The sequence below is a fragment of the Hyla sarda genome, chromosome 1 (assembly GCF_029499605.1).
Source record: "Hyla sarda isolate aHylSar1 chromosome 1, aHylSar1.hap1, whole genome shotgun sequence".
NCBI lineage: Eukaryota > Metazoa > Chordata > Amphibia > Anura > Hylidae > Hyla > Hyla sarda.
The window spans coordinates 527,087,900-527,111,005 of NC_079189.1; the positions used below are offsets into that span (position 1 = coordinate 527,087,900).

The 23,106-nt window shown below is 43.0% G+C and overlaps 2 protein-coding genes across 10 annotated transcripts in view; one reads left to right on the plus strand and one right to left on the minus strand.

Annotated features, from left to right (window-relative positions):
- The window catches only part of DHFR (dihydrofolate reductase), a 268,430-nt gene that overhangs the window by 25,445 nt on the left and 219,879 nt on the right, over window positions 1-23,106 (minus strand). For 2 of the 6 annotated variants that reach the window (XM_056539438.1, XM_056539455.1), the window contains exons 2-4: window positions 13,544-13,593; window positions 12,344-12,449; window positions 10,713-10,839 (exon numbers count right to left, since the gene is read on the minus strand). In XM_056539438.1, coding sequence (XP_056395413.1) covers window positions 10,713-10,839; window positions 12,344-12,449; window positions 13,544-13,593 — 283 coding nt within the window. Of the gene's footprint in view, window positions 1-5,421; window positions 5,543-10,712; window positions 10,840-12,343; window positions 12,450-13,543; window positions 13,594-15,192; window positions 15,498-18,138; window positions 18,317-19,149; window positions 19,239-23,106 lie in introns of those variants that run through there. The other 4 variants (XR_008847785.1, XM_056539451.1, XM_056539443.1 and 1 more) reach the window with 4 other exon arrangements.
- Window positions 15,616-23,106, plus strand: part of MSH3 (mutS homolog 3) — a 193,778-nt gene continuing 186,287 nt past the window's right edge. For 2 of the 4 annotated variants that reach the window (XM_056539398.1, XM_056539404.1), the window contains exon 1: window positions 15,618-15,776. In XM_056539398.1, coding sequence (XP_056395373.1) covers window positions 15,657-15,776 — 120 coding nt within the window. In that variant the 5' untranslated portion in view covers window positions 15,618-15,656. Of the gene's footprint in view, window positions 15,777-23,106 lie in introns of all 4 variants that reach the window. The other 2 variants (XM_056539388.1, XM_056539377.1) reach the window with 2 other exon arrangements.

A 23,106-nucleotide genomic window follows, 5' to 3' on the forward strand; every position in this document is an offset into this window, starting at 1 on the left:
GCCACAGTCCAGGTGTTAGTCCCCTTGAAACAACTTTTAAATCATTATTGTGGCCACAAAGAGTCCCTGTGGGTTTTAAAATTCGCCTGCCCATTGAAGTCAATGGCGGTTCGCGAACCTTTGCGGAAGTTCGCGTTCCGAAAATTTTATGTTCGCGACATCACCACCTTTCATATTCATCTTATACTCACCCGGCTTATTCCCGCATCTTCCGATCTCCCTGACATTTCCTGTTCCGTCATTTGCTTTCATTACCCTTCTTCTACGTTATCTTGCTGCGTCACAGCCACCATCTTCTTCTCCAAGAGGTCATCCGTTAGCTCTCGCGAGATCCCCTGACAGTGAGGTGATCTCCTGTCAGTTTTCGGCAGGCTTCTGACATTCGCCTCAGAGTGTCAGAGTCGGCCGGACGCGCTACAGTGTTACTACAGTATCCTTATGCATACATATCTTCTCAATAAAGAATTTCTTCACCATTTCCATTTCTAATCCTGTACTGCCACCTTGTGGCTTTAGTTAATTGCTGTCACTATTTCCTAAAAACCTTTTACAATACATAAACTTAATATATTTAATATTTATTATTCTAGATCTAATTATTTAATTACTTACCCATATTTACATGTTTTACATTACTATTTACATATTTATATAGATATATCCCTAGAGCTATTTATACATATATATTTATTATTTGCTTTAATTCATTTTTACACAGTATATATACGTTTTTAAAAAAATAGATGACTGAAGAGGCAACCTTAAAATATAACTCATCAGGTAAAATTACTTATTCGTATAAAAATATACAAATAGCCACCAAAAGGCCTCAAACCACAAGTGCAAATATTACACAGATCAAATTGCCATACTGTAGCGCATAAGCAATCCCCTGTCCCTTCTTTGCTATTGCCCATGTGGGATAATATATTCAGTACCACAATATATATGTTCAAATGAGGGCTAATCCCCCATGTATATACAATAATGTTACATGCGTGATATTCCCTCACTGAACCGTTTCTATTGACTACTGCATCCTATTCACATGTCAGACAAAAACGGCATCCAGAGATATATTACACAAGACACCAGTTCTAATTGTCAAACACACACTGGGGGACATGTATCATTATTTGTGTATGGTAGAAGCAGTTTACCCCTTTTCCCCGAATTCTAAATTATGCGAGGAGCGCTAAATTTATCAATCAAGCGCAATAAGTTTCATAAATTGCGGGTAAATATAGTAATCTCCTAAATCCACTCTTTGGAAAATAGAATTGATGATTTAGAGCATCTTGCTACGTTAAGTCCAAGATGGCTTATATTTGCGCAAAAAAAAACAGCTCTTGCGGCAAAATTTTTGGTGTAAAGGAAAGTACGCAGTTAATAAATCCATGTGTACTATAGATGTCACTCCAAGGTACCCCGATTTGGCCACATCTGGAGGACATGCTCTACCAAAACGTGTGCAAAAAAAAACGCGCAAAAAAAGGGCTTGTGCAAAATTTTGTGCAAAAAAATACACACAAAACAGGGGTAAAATCTTTGATACATGTCCCCCACTGTGCGTATCTAATGCGTTTGCTTATATCAAGAGCCGCTAAAGCAGGCAACATATTAGTAATCCATCAATGTAAATATCAACCATACACTGCATATCTGGTTACGTATTAACGCACTATACATATCTGTTGAGTTTTCCTTATTCGTGCGTTTTGCTTATTGCGGATCCATCAATATAATTATCAACCAAACACTGTGCGTATCTGTTACGTTAGCTTATATGATCGCCGTAGAACAGTCATAGATAGAGTTCTGCTCAGAGGTTGTAGGCCCACATCTGTTCAAACGTAATTAGCGGTATCACAGTTCTTATGACAGTTCACACTGTGCAGTATACAGATCGCACAGAGTTGGAAAAGAGCAATACTGTGGTAAATGATTGTCTCAGAGGTTCTCCATCTGTATGCAGCTATGCACTCCGTATTGGTAAAAGAATATCCATGTGAATAGTGTCACTGATAGATCGTAATAATGACCCAATGCAGTAGCCGATTCCGCACTCACAGTTTACATATGTACCGACACACCATCAAGATCAATATTTTTGCTGTTTGTAATCCCACAGGGCAACAGTTTTTTGCACTCAGGATGTCATTCAAACTGACTGTCCTGTTTAAACATGTAGCACTTTCTTTTTCATATGCCACCTTAGTCTTTCATATTCCACAGAGCGATATAGACATTTAGATCAAGATTTATATTTGTACTTAGATGTCTGTTCACAGTAAACGTATTCTGCAATTACCTCGTCAGGTCCTATTATTGCATTCGTTATGGACATTGGATAGTTATTTCTCAGTCCATTTAGTGTTACAGATATACACCTGGTCTATGCAAATTATGTGCGATTTATTCTGGCCATTATCGTAACATGTGAACAAGTCCAGTATCAATATAGGTGTGTGTTGGTTTGGTTACTTAGCTGATCTCTCCCGAAGCTGTGGTCAGGTCTAGCTGGATATGGATTAGGGATCGACCGATATCGTTTTTTTAGGGCAGATACCAATAATCTGTGGAGGTTAGGGCTGATAGCCGATAACTTATACCGATATTCCGGTATAAGTTATCGGCTATTTATCCCCTTGCGACACCGCTGCAGATCATTGATTTAAAGCGGGCGCTTTAAATCAATGCACTGCAGTGGCTTTTGCGGTGCCATAGGCCGCTGCCGCCACCCGCTTCTCTCCCCCTGCCTGTACGGGAGTTTTGAGACCTATCACCGCCACCGCTCCTCCCGCCGCACCGCGCCTAGGGGTGCCTCCAGCTGTTGCAAAACTACAACTCCCAGCATGCCCGGACAGCCGTTGGCTGTCCGGGCATGCTGGAAGTTGTAGTTATGCAACAGCTGGAGGGCCTACTGTAGGTATAGTATATTATACAGACCCCTGTCCATCCCAGAACCCTGACTCGCCTTCCCAGTTGCTGCAGGGACCGTCCGGGGAGGGTGGTCCGGTCCATCCATCCTTCCTGGGCTGTCCTCTTCTCCACTCCGGGCAGGCTCCGGCCTAGTAACACTGCATAGACGCCGCTGCGCAGCGACGCACCTGATGTCTATGCAGCAGCGTCTATGCAGTGTACTAGGCCGGAGCCTGCCCGGAGTGGAGAAGATGACCGCCGGAGAAGGACAGCCCGGACCGGTTCACCCTCCACACGGAATGCCGCAGGACACTACAGGAAGGATGGATGGCCCGGACCACCCCCATTACGGGTAAGTTTAATTTTTTTTATTGACTCAGAGTTATTGACTCAGAGGGTGGGGGAGGGGCCCGACCAGTATAGCGGTATGGGCAAAAATCCATACCGTGGAAGAAAAAAAAAAAAAAAACGGTATACGGTTCATACCGGTATACTGCCCAGCACTACGGTGGGGGGTGCGACGCGGTGCGGTGGTTCGGGGGGGCAGTCGCGGTGCAGCGGGTCAGGGGGGGGGGTTGGTCGCGGTGCGGGCGGGGCATTATCGGCTTATCGGCAAGGTAATTGCCGATACCGATAATGCCCAAAATTGTGATTATCAGCCGACAATTTCGGCCATACCGATAATCGGTCGATCCCCAATATGGATTCATACGGCCCTCCTACTGGTTCTTGCGTTATGAGTGGTGTCCACGAGCATAGTCCTTGTCACTGCAGACTCCAAGGTAAGTGGTCCTTGACGTCCAAATTTGAGGGAACCTAAGAACTGTGATACCGCTAATTACTTAAGTTTGAACAGATGTGGGCCTACAATCTGAGCGGAATTATCTATGACTGTTCTACGGCGATCATATAAGCTAACGTAACAGATACGCACAGTGTTTGGTTGATAATTATATTGATGGATCCGCAATATGCTCCAGTTCTTTGAATAAGCAAAACGCACGAATAAGGAAAACTCAACAGATATGTATAGTGTGTTAATACGTAACCAGATATGCAGTGTATGGTCGATATTTACATTGATGGATTACTGATATGTTGCCTGCTTTAGCGGCTCTTGATATAAGCAAACACATTAGATACGCACAATGGCCCTCATTTACAAAGACTGGAGTGTCGGTTAGGTTTTTTTTTCAGTGTACTCGTCTTTTTTTTCCTTGTGATTTACTAATCTGTCGCCCAATTTCCCTTTCTTTCTGTCGCAGGTTTTTTTTCTGTCGCACAAAATGTATTCTGTGCGACAGAAAAAAGTCTCTGCAAATTCTGACTACATTAGTGCTTGTACTACTACCCCCATCATGGAACAGGGTCTGCAGCTGCTGCCCGCTATGAATGACAAACTTTTGATCGGATCGAGTCTCAGAAGTGAGACCCGCTACGATCAATCCCTCAGCCCCAGTACTACTACCCCCAACATGGAACAGACCCTGTTCCATGCTGCGGGTAGCAGGATTCACTCCGTTTTGAGTAATTTCCTGACAGCTCTGAGCTGTCGGGCTTCTGTGAAGCAAAAACTCACAGGTTTTCCTGTGAGTTTTCTTCACACTCGGAGGGTTTTTTCTCTTTTTGTTGGGAACACCCCTTTTGTCGGGAAAAACGCCCCTTTTGTAGGTTTTATATTTCACTCTGAGTGATTTTGATCTTGTCGGGTTGTGCGCCAGATCCGACAAAAAGTGTTGGGATCCTGTTAGTAAATGAGGGCCAATGGGGGGGGGGAGATTTATCAAAAGCTGTGCAAAGGAAAAGTTGCCCAGTTGCCCATAGCAACCAATCAGATTGCTTCTTTCATTTTTAACAAGGCCTCTGCAAAATAGAAGCAATCTGATTGGTTGCTATGGGCAACTAGACAACTTTTCCTTTGCACAGGTTTTGATAAATCTCCCCCAGTGTGTGTTTGACAATTAGAACTGGTGTCTTGTGTAATATATCTCTGGATGCCGTTTTTGTCTGACATGTGAATAGGATGCAGTAGTCAATAGAAACGGTTCAGTGAGGGAATATCACGCATGTAACATTATTGTATATACATGGGGGATTAGCCCTCATTTGAACATATATATTGTGGTACTGAATATATTATCCCACATGCGCAATAGCAAAGAAGGGATAGGGGATTGCTTATGCGCTACAGTATGGCAATTTGATCTGTATAATATTTGCACTTGTGGCCTCTTGGTGGCTTTTTGTATCTTTTTATACGTATTAGTAATTTTACCTGATTAATAAAAGTTATATTTTAAGGTTCCCTCTTCAGTCATCTATTTTTGATTAAATTGGGGAGACCTACACATCATTATTATTTCTCTATCAGTGCATGATATATATATATATATATATATATATATATATATATATATATATATATATATATATATATATACACACACACACACACACGTTTTTCCTCCTATTATATATCCCCATTTGTTTTTTTCCTACCATGTCTTAGGAAAATAGAGGGATTATTAAGGATCCCGTTTCCCAGGACCACATCCAATCTATGGTGGACGATTCTGTATCTAGATTTGTCCACTCTGCCGTACAGTCTGCAGTCTCTGTTCTGCAAGAGTCAATTACAAAATCAGTCACTATGGCTTTGCAACATACTAACCCTCAAAATGCTGGGGCTTTACCCCCCATCTGACCAGTATTTGTGTCCTAAAGAATCTCTGACCTCACCAAGGGACTTAAATAGGCACTGTCAGATATAAAAACTTTTGATAGGTTTTGCAATTGCTTTCATTAGAAAAATTTACAGTATTTCATACTGAAAAAGCCAGTCAAAGAACTGCCCCCCCCCCTCCTTGCCTTCTGGAATGCATTCAGTCCTTCTGTGAACACTGCTTAGTCCTGGATGTTTTGGAGGGGGGAAGGGGCTGTACACACTGCAGACTCATGTGAAGAGAAGGGGAGGGGCAGGAAGACTGCTGCTGGGCTCTCACTGATGTCTGCTGTGTGAGAGGCAGAAACACATTGCATTTCAGACGAAAAAGTAAGTGTCCCTGCATGTATGTGTGTGGATATATGTGTATGTGTGTATTTCAGTGTGTCTATCTAATGTGTATGTGTAAGAATATATGAAGCCTGTCTGTGTGTGTGTAATAAAGGGGACTACAATCATATGCTTCCAGCTGTTGCAAAACTAAATCTCCCAGCATGCCTGCACACCCAAATGATGTGTGGGCATGCTGGGAACTGTAGTTTTGCAATAGCTGGAGGCACCCTGGTTGGGAAGCACTGAGGTGAGGGAGGGGGAGTGGTTATCACAGTGAATACCAGCCTCCAGCTTCTGGTGGGCAAAATTAAGGTATTTCAGAAATGAAGCTTATTCTGAGAGAAATGTAGGTCATAGACACATAAAGTACATGTACATGATCAGGATGAGATACTGAGCAACATATAACAGTTTTGTTTTTTTGAGTGATCTGACGGTTTTACGCTTTAAAAAGGTCCAAGAAAGGAAAAACGTAAAAAAAAAAAAAAAAACGTCACACATTTGACAGCTAATACTCCTCTAAAGTTATATAACCCTTCAGGAGTCCTCCAAGATTCTGCTAAGCCTCAAAAAATTGACTCTAACCCACCACACATCTCACCCTCAGCCCGCAAGGAAGAAGTCCAGAGTATTAGAGCTCGGAAATCCGCCTTTCAAGCAAAACCTGACTCCTACAGAGACTCTTCCTTGGATTCTGAGATTGAAGATGTAGAGGATATTTTGTACGTCTCTGAGGAAAGTGGTGATGACCCTGCTATGCAGGAAGATACTATTGTGGGTGATTCTGGAGATCCATTTTTCAACATCTCTTTAATTTGCCATCCCCATTCCAGTTAATGGCTACCCGATCCTAAAGTGGCAGAATCTGTCCATATGGGTCAATAAAAGCTTAGACAGGGCTTCACGTAACAAACTAAAGGCTGAATGCCCTCGCTCTACATTGCCTCATAACTAGTCGGCTATGCCTGAACTAGCCCCTCTTCTGACTAAATATTTATTTAAGACAGGTTAAAACCCCAAAAAGGGAGTGGATAGAAGCTTCAAAGCTTGCCAGGACAAGCTTATGGACTTACTGGGACCCCTTACCAAAATTCTTGATTTAGCCGAGGAGGCTACTAATACCAATAAACCAGTTGACACTGGAACCCTTAAGGGTGTTGGGCTCAAAGAGCTGTTTGCATCTTTGGCAATGCCAACTCAGCACTTTCTACTGAGCGGAAACGATCTATATTAATGAAGATTGACCCCCAATTAACTAACCTCGCCTCTAATGAACCTCCCAATCCTACCAAAGATTTATTATTTGGGGACAAATTCATTAGAGAAATGAATATGTAAGCCTTTTCTCTTAATTCAGCAAGGCGCAAATCTCCATGGAAAAAGTATTTTCCCAAAAAATTTTGGGGAAGACTGGAAGAAGACGGAGACGCTTTTCCGGCCGAACCTCCCAATTCAGACCAAAGTTTAGAGGCTCCTAGCCTCCACCACAAACCCAATTTGCAGGACCCTCCTCTGTTCCCCCACCTTTCTTCCCATACAGAGGCAGGCTGTGGCACACTCGAGGTCAGAGAGGATATCCCTGTTCCAGACCACCTACAGGTAAGTCCATCTTTGTCTTCTTCCCTAGATATTCCATTGGGCGGGAGACTCCTACATTTTTCCCAAAATTGGGGTATGATTACATCTGACTCATGTCCTGGGTTACCAAATAGAATTTGTTACCCCTTCCATCAAATTCTATCTCCCTTACCCTATACAATTTTCCCTATCAGACAAGACACTCTAGATAGATCTAGAAGTAAAAGACCTTCTTTCAAAGAAAGCAATTATCCCTTTACCTATGCAATCAACAGGATTCCTGAGCAATCTTTTCTTGGTCAAAAACAAAGATGGAGGTCACAGACCTGTAATCAACTTAAGAATCCTCAACAATTTAGTAGTTTATTGCCACTTCAAAATGGAAGGCTTGCATCTTCTAAAGCGACATTTTATTAAAAGACGATTGGTTAATCAAGATAGGCTTGAAAGATGTTTATCTTATAGTCCCGATTCATCCTTCGTCCCAAAGCTTCCTTTGGAAAAATCAAAAATGGCAATTCACTTGCCTTGCTACAAAACTTCCGAAGCCAGTAGTTGCTTCCCTCTGAAGTCGTGGGGTTCATCTTATCCCTCCTGACTCACCTGGGTTTTCTCATCAATTTAAAAAAAAAAAAAAAAAAAAACTGTTCTCATCCCATCTCAAGAACTTGAAATTCTGGGCTTTATGATCAATACTCAATTGACCACTGAGCCTTCCTCCCAGGAAATTGAAAACCATTCGGGATGGGAATTCGTCAAATTCTCCACAAGTTATTGTTCCGAACGATGTGTGTGTGGGCTTCCGTGTTCAGGGCCGCCCCTTGTGACGTCACGCCCACCCCCTTAACGAAAGTCTATGGGAAGGGGGCGCAACGGCGCATAGATTTTCGTTGAGGGGGCGGGCGTGACGTTACGAGGGGCAGCCCTGAACACGGAAGCCCGCACACACACACATCATTCGGAAGAATAACTTCCGGATGCTGGAAAGCGGAGCTCCGACAGCAAGGTAACGGCGTACCCCTTTAAGAGAGGGTCTCTGTTATTCAGACGAGATTAGTCTCTCTTCCGAAGCCAAAGAGGAACGTCTTTGGTGGCTTTCTCACATAGAGTCTTGGAACGGGAAAACAAAATTTCATCCAAATCCAGATATTATAGAATCAGACGCGAGTCTCATCGGCTGGGGCGCTCATTGCGGTCCCCTTTCTACAGGAGGGAAATGGTCTCCTTCAGAATCCCTTCACATAAATTGCCTAGAATTTTTAGCGGGATTTTCACCTTAAAGAGTTTTGCAAAAAATTCCTCCTATTGTTTTATCCTTGGGATTTCAGTATTGATTCATTATCTTTAAAACTTCTCTCCTTTAAATCCAAAGTTCTTCTCTGTCTTATTTCAGTTAAAAGTGTTTCTGATGTCAGTTCTCCTCTCTATCTTCCATCGTACCAAAACAAATCTACATTCAGTTTTTTATCCCTCTTTTCCACATCACGATAAAAACTGTGTGGTTCGTTGCCTTCGTGCTTACGAATCCAGAACAGAATCCCTTAGACTTCAGTCTTCTTCCCAACTACTCATTTCTTTTTGAAAACCTCATGCTCCTGTCTCTTCACCCACACTTGCTAGATGGGTTAGACAAACCATTTATATGGCAGGCATTGAGGTCTCCAAATGTTGTGCTCATTCTACCAAAGGGTCTGTTTCTACCAAACTATTCCAATCAGGAGCTTCTCTCTCTGAATTATTGAAAGCTGCCAATTGGTCCTCTGATTCATGTCTCTATGATTCTATTTAGAGATAAGCGAACTTACACAGTTATTCGATTCGTCACGAACTTCTCGGCTCGGCAGTTGATGACTTATCCTGCATAAATTAGTTCAGCTTTCAGGTGCTCCTGTGGGCTGGAAAAGGTGAACACAGTCCTAGGAGACTAATGTTTATATTATTACACACACCTAGCAACATAGGAGCGTCTTGTCTTGCCTTAAAATTCAAAATTTTCCTATCCTTGGTGACGGAAAATTTGGATTTTTATTAAAGACAAGATGCGAGTATTATCCCCCCCTTAGTCCTATCCCTAGAATACTTCTATTTCTCTCTTTATTTCAACAGCTCAACAATGATGTCTCTTTACGAATCATCTTATTGGTCCATTACTAGTTGGATTAAATGGAATTTCGTTTTTTCTCCACTCTTCCCTGAAGTTTCTTCACTCCTATGAATTCTTTGTCAAGTTTGATATTCTCATCTACCAGTTCAGCGCAAAGAAGAAGGAAGTTACCTGGACGACAGTTACCTATATTGCATACGCTGTGAACTGATTGGTTGTTGTGATAGCAGCATACTGGGTTGCATCCTAGATATTAGCCCTCAATTACTACGAGTGGAGTGTAGGTTTCTTTGTGGGTTTTGATTCCCTACAATTTTATTTCCAAGGTTTCCCTACATTTTCCTTTCCCAGCGGTCACTCCCTTTTTTCGGGTTCTCTTAGCAAAATGGAGAGTTAGCGGGGTTTTTTTCAATTCTGGCGCAGAATCTGGCGCAGACAGAATTTCTGGCGCACAACCCGACAAAACATGTCGGGTTTGCAATAGTAAATGAGGGCCATTATGTTTGACTGCACATTATATGGGAGGCGGTTTATTTAGAAGTGCTACGGGGGCCAGACATATAACCCCCCTAGCAATTCTATATATCTTTCACCACTGCAGTGCTTCTATTTGAAAACCCCACCGGGACTTTGTATTTTACTTTCATTTTTAAATTTCCCACCGGAAGCCCTGAATGGCCGGTACTGAGGAGCTATTCGGGGCTTCCGGTGGGGAATTTAAAAATGATAGTAAAATACAAAGTACATCGCAGGGGAGTGGAGCATGCCGCACGCTCCAGTTTAATAACTACTAAACGCATCAGTTCTCAGAAGTGAGTCAGACACTTATTTCCTATCCCGTGGATAGGGGATATGTGTCTAAAAAGTTCAGTTCTCTGAACTACCCTTTAAACTCAAACACAATGGCAACTCAATCAATAGAAAGGGCCAGAAAATAACACAACAGCTGTAGTGAGCAAGTAGAGCTGAAGCCTAAACAAGGACTTAGGTAAACAACAGCTTTGGTCTGATAAAAGATACAGCAGATAAGCATACAAACCCAATATTCTTTACCTTATATAGTGAGCTTCCTCCAATGATCCAGATTAGATCAAATCGGTCTTTTAACTCAGAAGTATCTAGCAGTTCCAAAGCCTCATCTAGACTCTTGGCAAGATAGTGAGCTCCTTTTGGGGGTTCCCTGCATTGACACATATGTATGGTATTTAATAATGTACAAAGCAAAATAACACGTACACACCAAGCAGGTAATATCATGGAGGAATGTAACTTTATTAACCCCTTAAGGACTCAGACAATTTTAAATTTTGTGTTTTCGTTTTTTCCTCCTCACCTTCAAAAAATCATAACTATTTTATATTTTCATCCACAGACTAGTATGAGGGTTTGTTTTTTGGCGCGACCAGTTGTCCGTTGTAATGCCATCACTCACTTTACCATAAAATGTATGGCGCAACCAAAAAAATACTATTTGTGTGGGGAAATTAAAAAGAAAACCACAATTTTGCTCATTTTGGAAGGTTTCGTTTTCATGCCTTAGAATTTACAGTAAAAATGACATATGTTCTTTATTCTTTGGGTCAATACGATCAAAATGATACCCATGATTACATACTTTTCTATTACTGTTGCGCAAAAAAAATAATTAAAAAAAAAATGTATTTGGAGACCTATAACTTTTTCATTTTTCCGTATAAGCGGCGGAATTAGGGCTCATTTTTTTTGCGCCGTGATCTGTACTTTTATTGATACCATATTTGCTTATATAAAACTTTTAATACATTTTTTATTAATTTTTGGGGGAATAAAATGTTATAAAAAAAGCAACAATTTGACATATTTTTACGTTAACCCCGTTCACCGGTTTCATTAACATTATATTATAATAGTTTGGATATTTACACACACGGTGATACCAAATATGTATATAATTTTTTTTTTTTCTTTTTACTTTTTGGGGGTGAAATAGGGAAAATGGGACAATTTAATTTTTTATTAGGGGAGGGGTTTTTCTATTTTTTTTTTACTTTTATACTTTAATAGTCCGCATAGGGGACTATTTATAGCAATCACTCGATTGCTCATACTGTTCAGTGCTATGTATAGGACATAGCACTGATCAGTATTATCAGTCATTTTCTGCTCTGGTCTGCTCGATCTGAGACCAGAGCAGAAGACCCGTGGATGGCAGCGGAGGCAGGTGAGGGGACCTCAGTCTTCCGTTCTGGATTATCAGATCGCTGCGGGCGATCCGATTATCCATTTTAGTGACCACAATGCTGCAGATGGTAATGTTTTGCCAATCACGATAACTTATGGCACACAAAGTTGCACTCAATACATGCCCTTTCTGGCAAAGCTGCCCCCATTCCTGTAGTTTGAGCAAGACAAAAAGTGTCTAAAATTCATAATAAAAGTAACAAGTAATTTTAACAGTACAGCTTAGTAGACAGAGCAACCATAAATCTGCTGATGGCGCCATAACATTTTTGTTGTTTTACTTATCTCTATGACTGTACAGCTAAATGTTTATGGAAGATCAACATGGTTTGGTGGCAATTCGTTACACAACTTTCATAATGTCAAAATGAGACATTCTTGCGGTGTTATGTCATCCTATTTTCATCAATGTAAAACAAAACAAAAAATAATGACATCTGAGAAGAGAAATGCATTTTACTTACATGAGCTCCCTACTTAGAACTATGTTTATTCTTTCCTTTAAAGGTCGATTCTTCTCTGGAATAGAGAACCAGGTTTTTCTGCCCATAATGACTACATTTTGCTTCCCTATGGGAGAAGTACACAGCACTTGTCATTCTGATCTCTTCATTGTTGGAGAAATGTTGTACTACAGTGACATCTAGTGGAGCATCTGCAGAATGCCTCAACAATAATAATTGCATGGTAATACAGTGGTCACTGGTTACAATATTAATTGGTTCCAGGATGACCATTGTATGTTGACCCCATTGTATGTTGAGACCATAACTCTATGGAAACATGGTAATTGGTTCTGAAGCCACCAAAATGTCATCCAAAAATAGGAAAAAGTGAGGATTAAAGAAAAAAAAAAAAAACACATAACTAATATAGATAAATCAAGCCCAGCTTGTGATGTCATAGCCCCGTCCCCTCATGACATCACACCCCACCCCCTCAATGCAAGTCTAAGGGAGGGGGCGTGATGGCTGGAGCTCGTGACTTCATAGCCCTGCCCCCTTCATGCAAGTCTATGGGTGGGGGCGTGACAGCTGTCACGCCCCCTCCCAAAGACTTGCATTAAGGGGGTGGGGGTGTGCCATCATGAGGAGGCGGGGTTATGACATCACAAGCTCTCTGCAACGGCTCCAGTGTTCGGAAACGCTGAGCAGTGGAGTACCGCTTTAAGAATAGGGGTTACAGAAGGATAGGGGGCATGCACCTTGATTTAAATACTGACTCTCACTCTACATGACACACTAGCACATGAGTAAATAAGAACATTACATAATAATCTACCTTAAATGACAAGTCTCATGATCAAAAACTTATCCCCTATCCAAAGGATAAGGATAAGCTTTAGATCGTGAGGGGGATGCGAGTGCTGGGGCCCCCTGGGTTCTCCTTGGAGCCCCAGTTGTCTAGCAGTTTTTGATCACTTGTCCTTTAAAGTAATAACTAGCCAGACCAGTGTTTTCCAACCAGAACGCCTCCAGCTGTTGCAACACTTCAACTCTCAGGAAGCCCGGACAGCTTTTGGCTGTCTGGGCATGCTGGGAGTTGTAGTTTTGCAAGAGCTGGAGGCACCCAGGTTGGAAAACACTAAGCCAGAGTGTCTGAAATAACATGGCTAGGCTTCGGTTTATTGTTGACAGATGATTCAGTATCACATGAACAGTTACCTTCAACCGTGGGCGTCATAGTCAGCCTCTGGAAATGCTTGAATTCATTCCTGAAATTAAATAAATCACTTAAGAGAGCTATAAAACTTATGTAAAGCAGTATAAAGTGTGACACTGAACATATGGACAAGTGCTCTCACTTAACATGACGTCTACCATAGAACTGGACCTTTACCCTCTTGTGTAATGATTGATAACCCTGAGTATTATCATTCCACCTCCATGTAAAGCTGCTTATACCTGTGTCCAAGAAATACAGAATAAGGAAGAGATAAGCCGGTATACTGGGCCGAAGCCTGTATACTGGGCCCGGGAATGCTGGGAGTTGTAGTTTTGCAACAGCTGTAGGCACCCTGTTTGTAAAACACCAGTCTATTCGCAGTGGGCCCAATGATTAGACATCTCTAGTTCTCCCGTAAAAATGAATTAAAGCAGGTTCCATCTGCAGAACATGCTCTCTGAAAGCCAGGGGCCCATACAGGAGACTGTAGGGGGCCCCAGTGGTCGGACCCTCCATGATCCAACACTTATCCTTTATCCAGCTGATAGGAGTAAAGTTGTGTTTCATTGGACAATCCCTTTAAGAAAAATAAAAAAGTTTTGATCAGTAAAATAAGCCAAGAGAAGTGTGCACTGAATGCGCTCTATCCCGGGTCTGTGCGTCATGAGACAGAAGGACCGTCTTCTACCGATAGAGCAGGATTTGGAATATTCTATAAATCGGTCGGGGTCTGAAACCCACAACCCGACTAATAAAAACTCTCTAAGACATGTCAAAAAGGGACAAAAGCAATTTAAAGGGGTACTGCAGTCGAAATTAACTTATCCCCTATTCACAGGATGGGGATAAGTAACTGATCACGAGGGTTTTTAGCTCCTGTCTTGCTCCATTCTTTTCTATTGGAGGGCCGATGATTGCAGAGTGCTGTACTCAGGTCTCTTTGGAGATCCCATAGAAATCAATGGAGCATGTACCATCTACCGAGCTCCTCACTCAGAGCCGGGGCCCGTTACGGAGATTGTAGGGTCCCAGCAGTCGGACCCCCGCGATCAGCTACTTATCCCCTATCCTGTGGGTAGGGGATAAGTTCATTTCGGCTGCAGTACCCCTTTAAGGGTATATTTACATGCAGGGGTCAAGAACTAGGAAAAAAAAAGTGCAGGAACTCACCCAAGATTTCCACTCAAATGCTGGTCCTGCAGAACTCCTGCTCATGGGAACAGTTTTCCTACTGTGAGAAAAGTGCAGGAACTCAGTTCCTGCAGGACTTGAGCCCTGTTTACATGGCTGCAGATTGTTCAGCGAAGCATTATAAATAGTTTTGGTGCATTTCCTGCAACTGATGTGCAGCATGTGAACATACCCTTAGAGCAGGGTTTCTCAACCAGGGTACCTACAGCTGTTGCAAAACAACAACCAGAATGCCCAGACAGCCAAAGGCATGCTGGGAGTTGTAGTTTTGCACCCCGTTTGGGAAACACTGCCTTGAGAGAATGTTCACACAGGACTAAAATACTGTAGATTTGTAGCAGATTGTAAGATAATGAAAAGAAATCTGCAGCAGTGGAGTCCTATGTGCACAATATGAACGCAGCCCGTGTAGTAGCGGCTCCTGGCCCGTCCAGGACACCGTACACACTGTACATACCTGAGTAGAGGCCACGGCAGGGTCCCAGCCTTCCCGATGCCCATGCCCGGAGGACACACGGCCACTATAGAGTTAAGAAGTATATTCTTCATCCCTTTACCGGTGAATTCGCAGTTTCAGGGAGGGGCGTGGCTTGTGTGGCGGCCTGTGGGCGGAGTTACACACTGGTCTTGTACAACTTTTTTCTCCCCAGTAGTTCTGTGGAACTACAAGTACCAGCAATGTCACTAAATGAAGACCACCACACACACAGATGCACAGGCTGAGAGGAAGCAACCACACATGTCCTAGTTTTCGCGCCACGAACTTACTAAGCCCCGCCCAGTGAACGTCTGTCAGAAAGCATGACCTAGTAGTACCGCCCCCTGCCAGCTCCGACTAATCAGCGCTCCTCACTGAGGAAGTGGGTGTGGCCTGGTTCCCTCCAGCACAGCCGCTGTCATCCGCTCCTCGTAAGCTGCACCATGCGGCGGCCCAGATCAGGCCGGTCCCCGGCTCCGGGCCCATCGCAGCCTGTGATCAGTCACTTCTTCAGACCCCAGGGCGGGGAGGCTAAGCGGGCACCGACAGCCGGGTCTCCTCAGGTCAGGGGCGGGGGAGGGAGCTGGGTCAGTGGGCGGCACACACATGTTCACCCCGGTCTGTATTATTGTGTCAGCCTGTACTGGATCTTGTATTGGACAGTGCTCAGGCCTTTTGTGCAATCTATTGGCTTGTATGCATTATCTCACTGTGCAGTAAGTGCAAATGAACTTACCTTGATACACTTCTGGCTGTGTTACAGTGATCCCCAACCTGTTCTAAAACTACAACTCCCAGCATGCCTTTGACAGCCTTACTATAAGATAGCTTGAGAAATCTGGGCCATTCTCTATACCAGTGTTTTCCCAACCAGGGAACCGGGCATACTGGGAGTTGTAGTTTTGCAACATCTGGAGGCACCCTGGTTGGGAAACACTGCCCTATACAAGGGTATGTTCACACTAGGGGTTTAACAGGTAGCCATGGGGCCCCACTTCACCATGACCCTCTTCAGCAGATAGTTTATCACACAGTGATGTCACAGTACAGCAATAATACACACAGTGATGTCACAGTACAGAAATAATACACACAGTGATGTCACAGTACAGAAATAATACACACAGTGATGTCACAGTACAGAAATAATACACACGGTGATGTCACAGTACAGCAATAATTCACACGGTGATGTCACAGTGCAGCAATAATACACACAGTGATGTCACAGTACAGAAATAATACACACAGTGATGTCACAGTACAGAAATAATACACACAGTGATGTCACAGTACAGGGATAATACACAGTGCTGTCACAGTACAGGGAAGATATACACAATGATGTCACAGTACAGGGAAGATATACACAATGATGTCACAGTACAGGGATAATGCACACGATGATGTCACAGTACAGCAATAATACACACGGTGATGTCACAGTACAGCAATAATACACACAGTGATGTCACAGTACAGCAATAATACACACAGTGATGTCACAGTACAGAAATAATACACAGTGATGTCACAGTACAGCAATAATACACAGTGATGTCACAGTACAGCAATAATACACACAGTGATGTCACAGTACAGCAATAATACACGCAGTGATGTCACAGTACAGAAATAATACACACAGTGATGTCACAGTACAGCAATAATACACACAGTGATGTCACAGTACAGCAATAATACACACAGTGATGTCACAGTACAGCAATAATACACACAGTGATGTCACAGTACAGCAATAATCCTCACAGTGATGTCACAGTGCAGCAATAATCCACACTGTGATGTCACAGTACAGCAATAATACACACAGTGATGTCACAGTACAGAAATAATACACACAGTGATGTCACAGTACAGGGAAGATATACACAATGATGTCACAGTACAGGGAAGATATACACAATGATGTCACAGTACAGGGAAGATATACACAATGATGTCACAGTACAGGGATAATGCACACAGTGATGTCACAGTACAGCAATAATACACAAGGTGATGTCACAGTACAGCAATAATACACACAGTGATGTCACAGAGCAGCAATAATACACACAATGATGTCACAGTACAACAAGATTACACACAGTGATGTCACAGTACAGCAATAATACACACAGTGATGTCACAGTACAACAATAATACACACAGTGATGTCACAGTACAGCAATAATACACACAGTGATGTCACAGTGCAGCAATAATACACACAGTGATGTCACAGTGCAGCAATAATACACACAGTGATGTCACAGTGCAGCAATACACACAGTGATGTTACAGTGCAGCAATAATCCACACTGTGATGTCACAGTACAGCAATAATGCACACCGTGATGTCACAGTACAGCAATAATACACACAGTGATGTCACAGTACAGCAATAATACACACAGTGATGTCACAGTACAGCAATAATACACACAGTGATGTCACAGTACAGCAATAATACACACAGTGATGTCACAGTACAGCAATAATCCACACAGTGATGTCACAGTACAGCAGTAATCCACACAGTGATGTCACAGTACAGCAATAATACACACAGTGATGTCACAGTACAGCAATAATACACACAGTGATGTCACAGTACAGCAATAATACACACAGTGATGTCACAGTACAGCAATAATCCACACAGTGATGTCACAGTACAGCAGTAATCCACACAGTGATGTCACAGTACAGCAATAATACACACAGTGATGTCACAGTACAGCAATAATACACACAGTGATGTCACAGTACAGCAATAATACACACAGTGATGTCACAGTACAGCAATAATACACACAGTGATATTACAGTATATAATACAGTTCACCACTCCCTTCTACTACAAACTTATCTTGCAGTGTTTGTTCCTCACCAACTGCACCTTCAGTTTCTACCTCTTACCTCGCCCTCAGGCTATGTTCAGATGGGCGAATGGCTGCGGCAAAACATGCACTAGGGCTGCTCGGAGATGCGGCGCCTCATAGACGGCAATGCATTTCAGAGCGAACTCTGCTGAAAGAATAGATTGGGGAGATTTATCAAAAATTGCAGAGGAAGAGTCGTGCAGTTGCCCATGACAACCAATCAGATTGCTTTTTTTTCTTTTTAAAGAGACCTTTTAAAAATGAAATAAGCGATCTGATTGGTTGTCATGGGCAACTGCACATCAAAACCTGTCCAGAGGAAAAGTTGCTGAGTTGCCCATAGCAACCAATCAGATTGCTTCTTTCATTTTGCAGAGGCCTTGTTAAAAAGGAAAGAAGCAATCTGATTGGTTGCTATGGGCAACTCAGCAGCTTTTCCTCTGGACAGGTTTTGATAAATTTCCCCCGTCTATTCTTTCTGCGGACTCCGGAATTTGAATTTCGGCAGCAGTTCAGCAGCTTTCAAACTGCACATGCAGACCCCTACCCCCTCCTGCTGCCTTCATTCTAAAAACATTACTCAAATCTGCTAATTCCTCAACTTTGACTCCACTAGGTTACTGGTACATGCCCTCCTCATCTCTCACTCAGACTACTGCAACATTGTCTTCTGTGGCCTTTCATGAAATGCTCCCCTCCATTCAATCCTCAACTCTGCTGCCCAACTAATCCACCTCTTCCCCCTCTCCTCCTCTGCCTCTCCCCTCTGACAGTCCCTTCACTGACTGCCTATTGCTCGCAGAATTCAATTTTAGGGAACGTTCACATGTACGCAGATTTGATGCACAGGATTTTCTGCTGCAGATTTAAATGTAAACTAAATGACTGAGCACAGATTCTAATCTGCAGTTACAAATCCTGCGCATCAAATCTGTGCAGGATCCTGTATGTGTGAACGTACCTTTAAAGGAAATCTGTCACGAGTGTCACCTGCACCAACCTGTTAGTACCGACAGGTAGTGCAGGTGACACTGATAATGGTACTTACCTTGTCCCGGTACGTGTGCAGTCATTCTTCTGTAATCTTCTCCCTTAGCTTCAGCTCCGGGCCCGGTTTGGGGCATGGGCGGAGCTTAGTGACGTCACTGCTGCTGCTCTCTGCTGGGTCCCGCTGCTAGAGAACAGCAGCTGTGATGTCACTAAGCTCCGCCCATGCCCCAAGCCAGGCTTGGAGCTGAAGCTAACGGAGAAGATTACCAAAGAACTACTGCACCGACTAGGACAAGGTAAGTACCGTTGTCATCAGTTTCACCTTAACTATCTTTCGGTACCGACAGCTTAATGCAGATGACACTGGTGACAGATTTCCTTTAACTGTTCACGATGAAATACAAAGCCATCCACAACCTGTCCCCTCTGTATATTTTTGACCTGATCTTCCAATACCGCCCCTCACGTAATCTCCGATCCTCTCAAGAAGTGCACTTGTGCTCTCCCCTTGTCTTCCCCTCACACAACCGTCTCCAAGACTTCTTTCCCCATACGCTAGAACTCGCTTCCCCGATACATCCGTCTCTCACTTACCACCAAGACCTTCAGGAAAGACTACAATAACCCCGCCACCACTGGATTGCACTATAAATGATTGCTCACAGATGACCAGCTGTCCCCCCCTCACCCACTGTTTCCCTCCCCTGCCCTTTTAGGGTACGTTCCCACACAGCGTATTTTGCTGCGTATTTGCTGCGTATTTGGTGCTGCGTATTTTCCTACCCATTGACTTCAACAGAGAAAATAAAATACGCAGCAGCAAATACGCAGCAAATACGCCGTGTGGGAATGTACCCTTAGATTGGAAGCCCTTGCAGGCAGGGCCCTTGCTCCCTCTGTATCTGTCTTTCACTAAACGGGTTCTCCGCCCTTAGACATCTTATCCCCTATCCAAAGGATAGGGGATAAGATGCCTGATCGTGGGGGTCCCCCCGCGATCAGACATCTTATCCCTTATCCTTTGGATAGTGGATAAGATATCTAGGGGCGGAGTACCCGTTTAACTCTCTTTCACATTCATTGTACTTGTGTTAATATTATGTATTTTATCCCTTTTCGTATGTACAGCGCCCTAAACATCACAACATAAGGTTAAAAACTTATATAGATGTCACATAGATGTGTAATAAACATATGATGTCACACCCCAGGAATAAATCATTACATGCACAAAGCAAGGGTCACCATGCAACCTTATAATAAAAATTAAAGCATTGCCGCTTTCAATCATCCATAGTCATCACTTAAAGGGGTACTCCGGTGGAAAACTCTTTTTTAAATTTTTTTTAACTCAACTGGTGCCAGAAAGTTAAAGGGGTAGTCTAGTGGTGAAAAACGTATCCCCTATCCTAAGGATAGGGGATAAGTTTGAGATTGCGGGCGTCCGACCGCTGGGGCCCCTCGCGATCTCTCTGTACAGGGCCCAGGCTCTCCGGCCAGATAGCCGGTGTCGACCACTGCATGAATCGGCGGCCAACACGCCCCTCAATACATTGCTATGGCAGAGTCGGAGATTGCCGAAGGCAGCGCTCCGGCTCTGCCATAGAGTTGTATTGAGGGGGCGTGTCGGCCGCCGCTTGGTGCAGTGGTCGACACGCCCCCTTCGCGTGGGCTATCGGGGCCCCATACAGGAGATCGCGGGGGCCCCAGCGGTCAGACCCCCCGCGATCTGCAACTTATCCCCTATCCTTAGAATAGGGGATAAGTTGTTCACCACTGGACTACTCCTTTAAACAGATTTGCAAATTACTTCTATTAAAAAATCTTAATCCTTCCTGTACTTATTAGCTGCTGAATACTAGAGTGAAAATTCTTTTATTTTTGGAGCACAGAGCTCTCTGCTGAATCACGAGCACATTGCTCTTTGCTGACATCTCTGTCCATTTTAAGAACTGTCCAAAGTAGGAGAAAATCCCCATAGCAAACATATGCTGCTCTGGACAGTTCCTAAAATGCACAGAGATGTCAGCAGAGAGCACTGTGTTCAAAAAAGAAAATTATTTCCTCTGTAGTATAACTATTTAACTTTCTGGCACCAGTTGATTTAAAAAAAAAAAAAAAAGTTTTCCACCGGAGTACCCCTTTACTGCAACTTATGGCTTTGTGGAAATTGTCCCTCTTAGTTGTTGGCCCCATTGCAGCTGCTATCCTGGCAGTAATGTAGATGGCGGCAGATACACTGCAGATTTGTTGGAGATTTTTTCAACTTCAAAAGGGAAATCAAAATCTGCAAAAAAACCACAACAAATCTACAGTGCATCCGCCATATATAAATATACCCTAAAAGTTGAGTACGTTTGTATGTACATTGTATATAGTAATGTAGCAGCCGGTATAAAAAGACTATTCTCCGAATGAAAATCATCAGAGCAAGCACTGTGTAGACAAGCATGAAATGCTGGGAGATTTTACCTCTGAAGTGACATTTGCTGTGGAATAGAATACAGGCCGTTACTCAAAATCTGTGGAAAATAAATAATGCATTATATTTCTAAAGTAAGGCCTTAGGGTCCAGTCACACTACATTTTGGGACTACATCTGAAGTATATATCACTAAAGCAAGACCAATGTATGAAAGATCAATACCAAATTTATATATTTATAGACCAGCCAAAAGATGGTCCAAAAATACCCTATATTTCTAAAACTACAAAAATTTGTATCCTAATTGAAATTACACACAAAGGTTAAAGTGTACCTGTCGTTAACAAAACCTTTTTATATAATGTAGATAATACCATTGTGTGTATATGTGTAATATACAGTCATGGCCGTAAATGTTGACACCCCTGAAATTTAATATAATGTAGATAATACCATTATATGTATATTTGTAATATACATTGATTAAAAAATGTGTTGCTGTGTGAGCTGGGGGCATGTCATAGAGCCCCAGTGCACAGAGCCCTGCTTGTCCTCAGTGTACAGAGCCCTGCTTGTCCTCAGTGTACAGAGCCCTGCTTGTCCTCAGTGTACAGAGCCCCGCTTGTCCTCAGTGTACAGAGCCCCGCTTGTCCTCAGTGTACAGAGCCCCGCTTGTCCTCAGTGCACAGAGCCCTGCTTGTCCTCAGTGTACAGAGCCCTGCTTGTCCTCAGTGTACAGAGCCCCGCTTGTCCTCAGTGTACAGGGCCCCGCTTGTCCTCAGTGTACAGGGCCCCGCTTGTCCTCATTGTACAGGGCCCTGCTTGTCCTCAGTGTACAGAGCCCCGCTTGTCCTCAGTGTACAGAGCCCTGCTTGTCCTCAGTGTACAGAGCCCTGCTTGTCCTCAGTGTACAGAGCCCTGCTTGTCCTCAGTGTACAGAGCCCTGCATGTCCTGCCCTCACTTCCTGTATTTGGTCTCCTCACAGAGACACACAGGCAATAGCTGCAGGGAAAAAAAATATACACATGTTTTAAACAATGTACAGTCATGTCTGTAAATGTTGGCACCCCTGAAAATGAAGTAAAGTAAAGTAAAATAAAATAAAGTATTTCTCACAGAAAAGGATTGCAGTAACACATGTTTTTCTATACACATATTTATTCCCTTTGTCGTATTTTATCAATGAAAAATAGCAAACATGGATCTTTGCAGGCGCATGGACAGCAGTGGATAAAAGTTCATGGAGTCTTTAATACATATAGATGTTTATTTTAAGCACATAAAAGCAACGTGTTTCCTGCCCGTAGCGGGCACTTCATCAGGCAAGTGTGCATGTATACAGGTATCAGAGAAAGCACATTTAAATAGACGGTCCCTACGTACAATCAAAAGGTCAAATCAATTAAGCTATTCTGGACAGGATTACGGAGTCCAGGTGAACAAAGTTACGTAACAAAAACATCATACAAATGTCTAAACAAACTTATCACAGATAGAGGTATTATAGTCTCTAGTGGATACAGAGACACAGAAAGTTATAAAATCAAGAAAAAAGCATTTTATAACTTTCTGTGTCTCTGTATCCACTA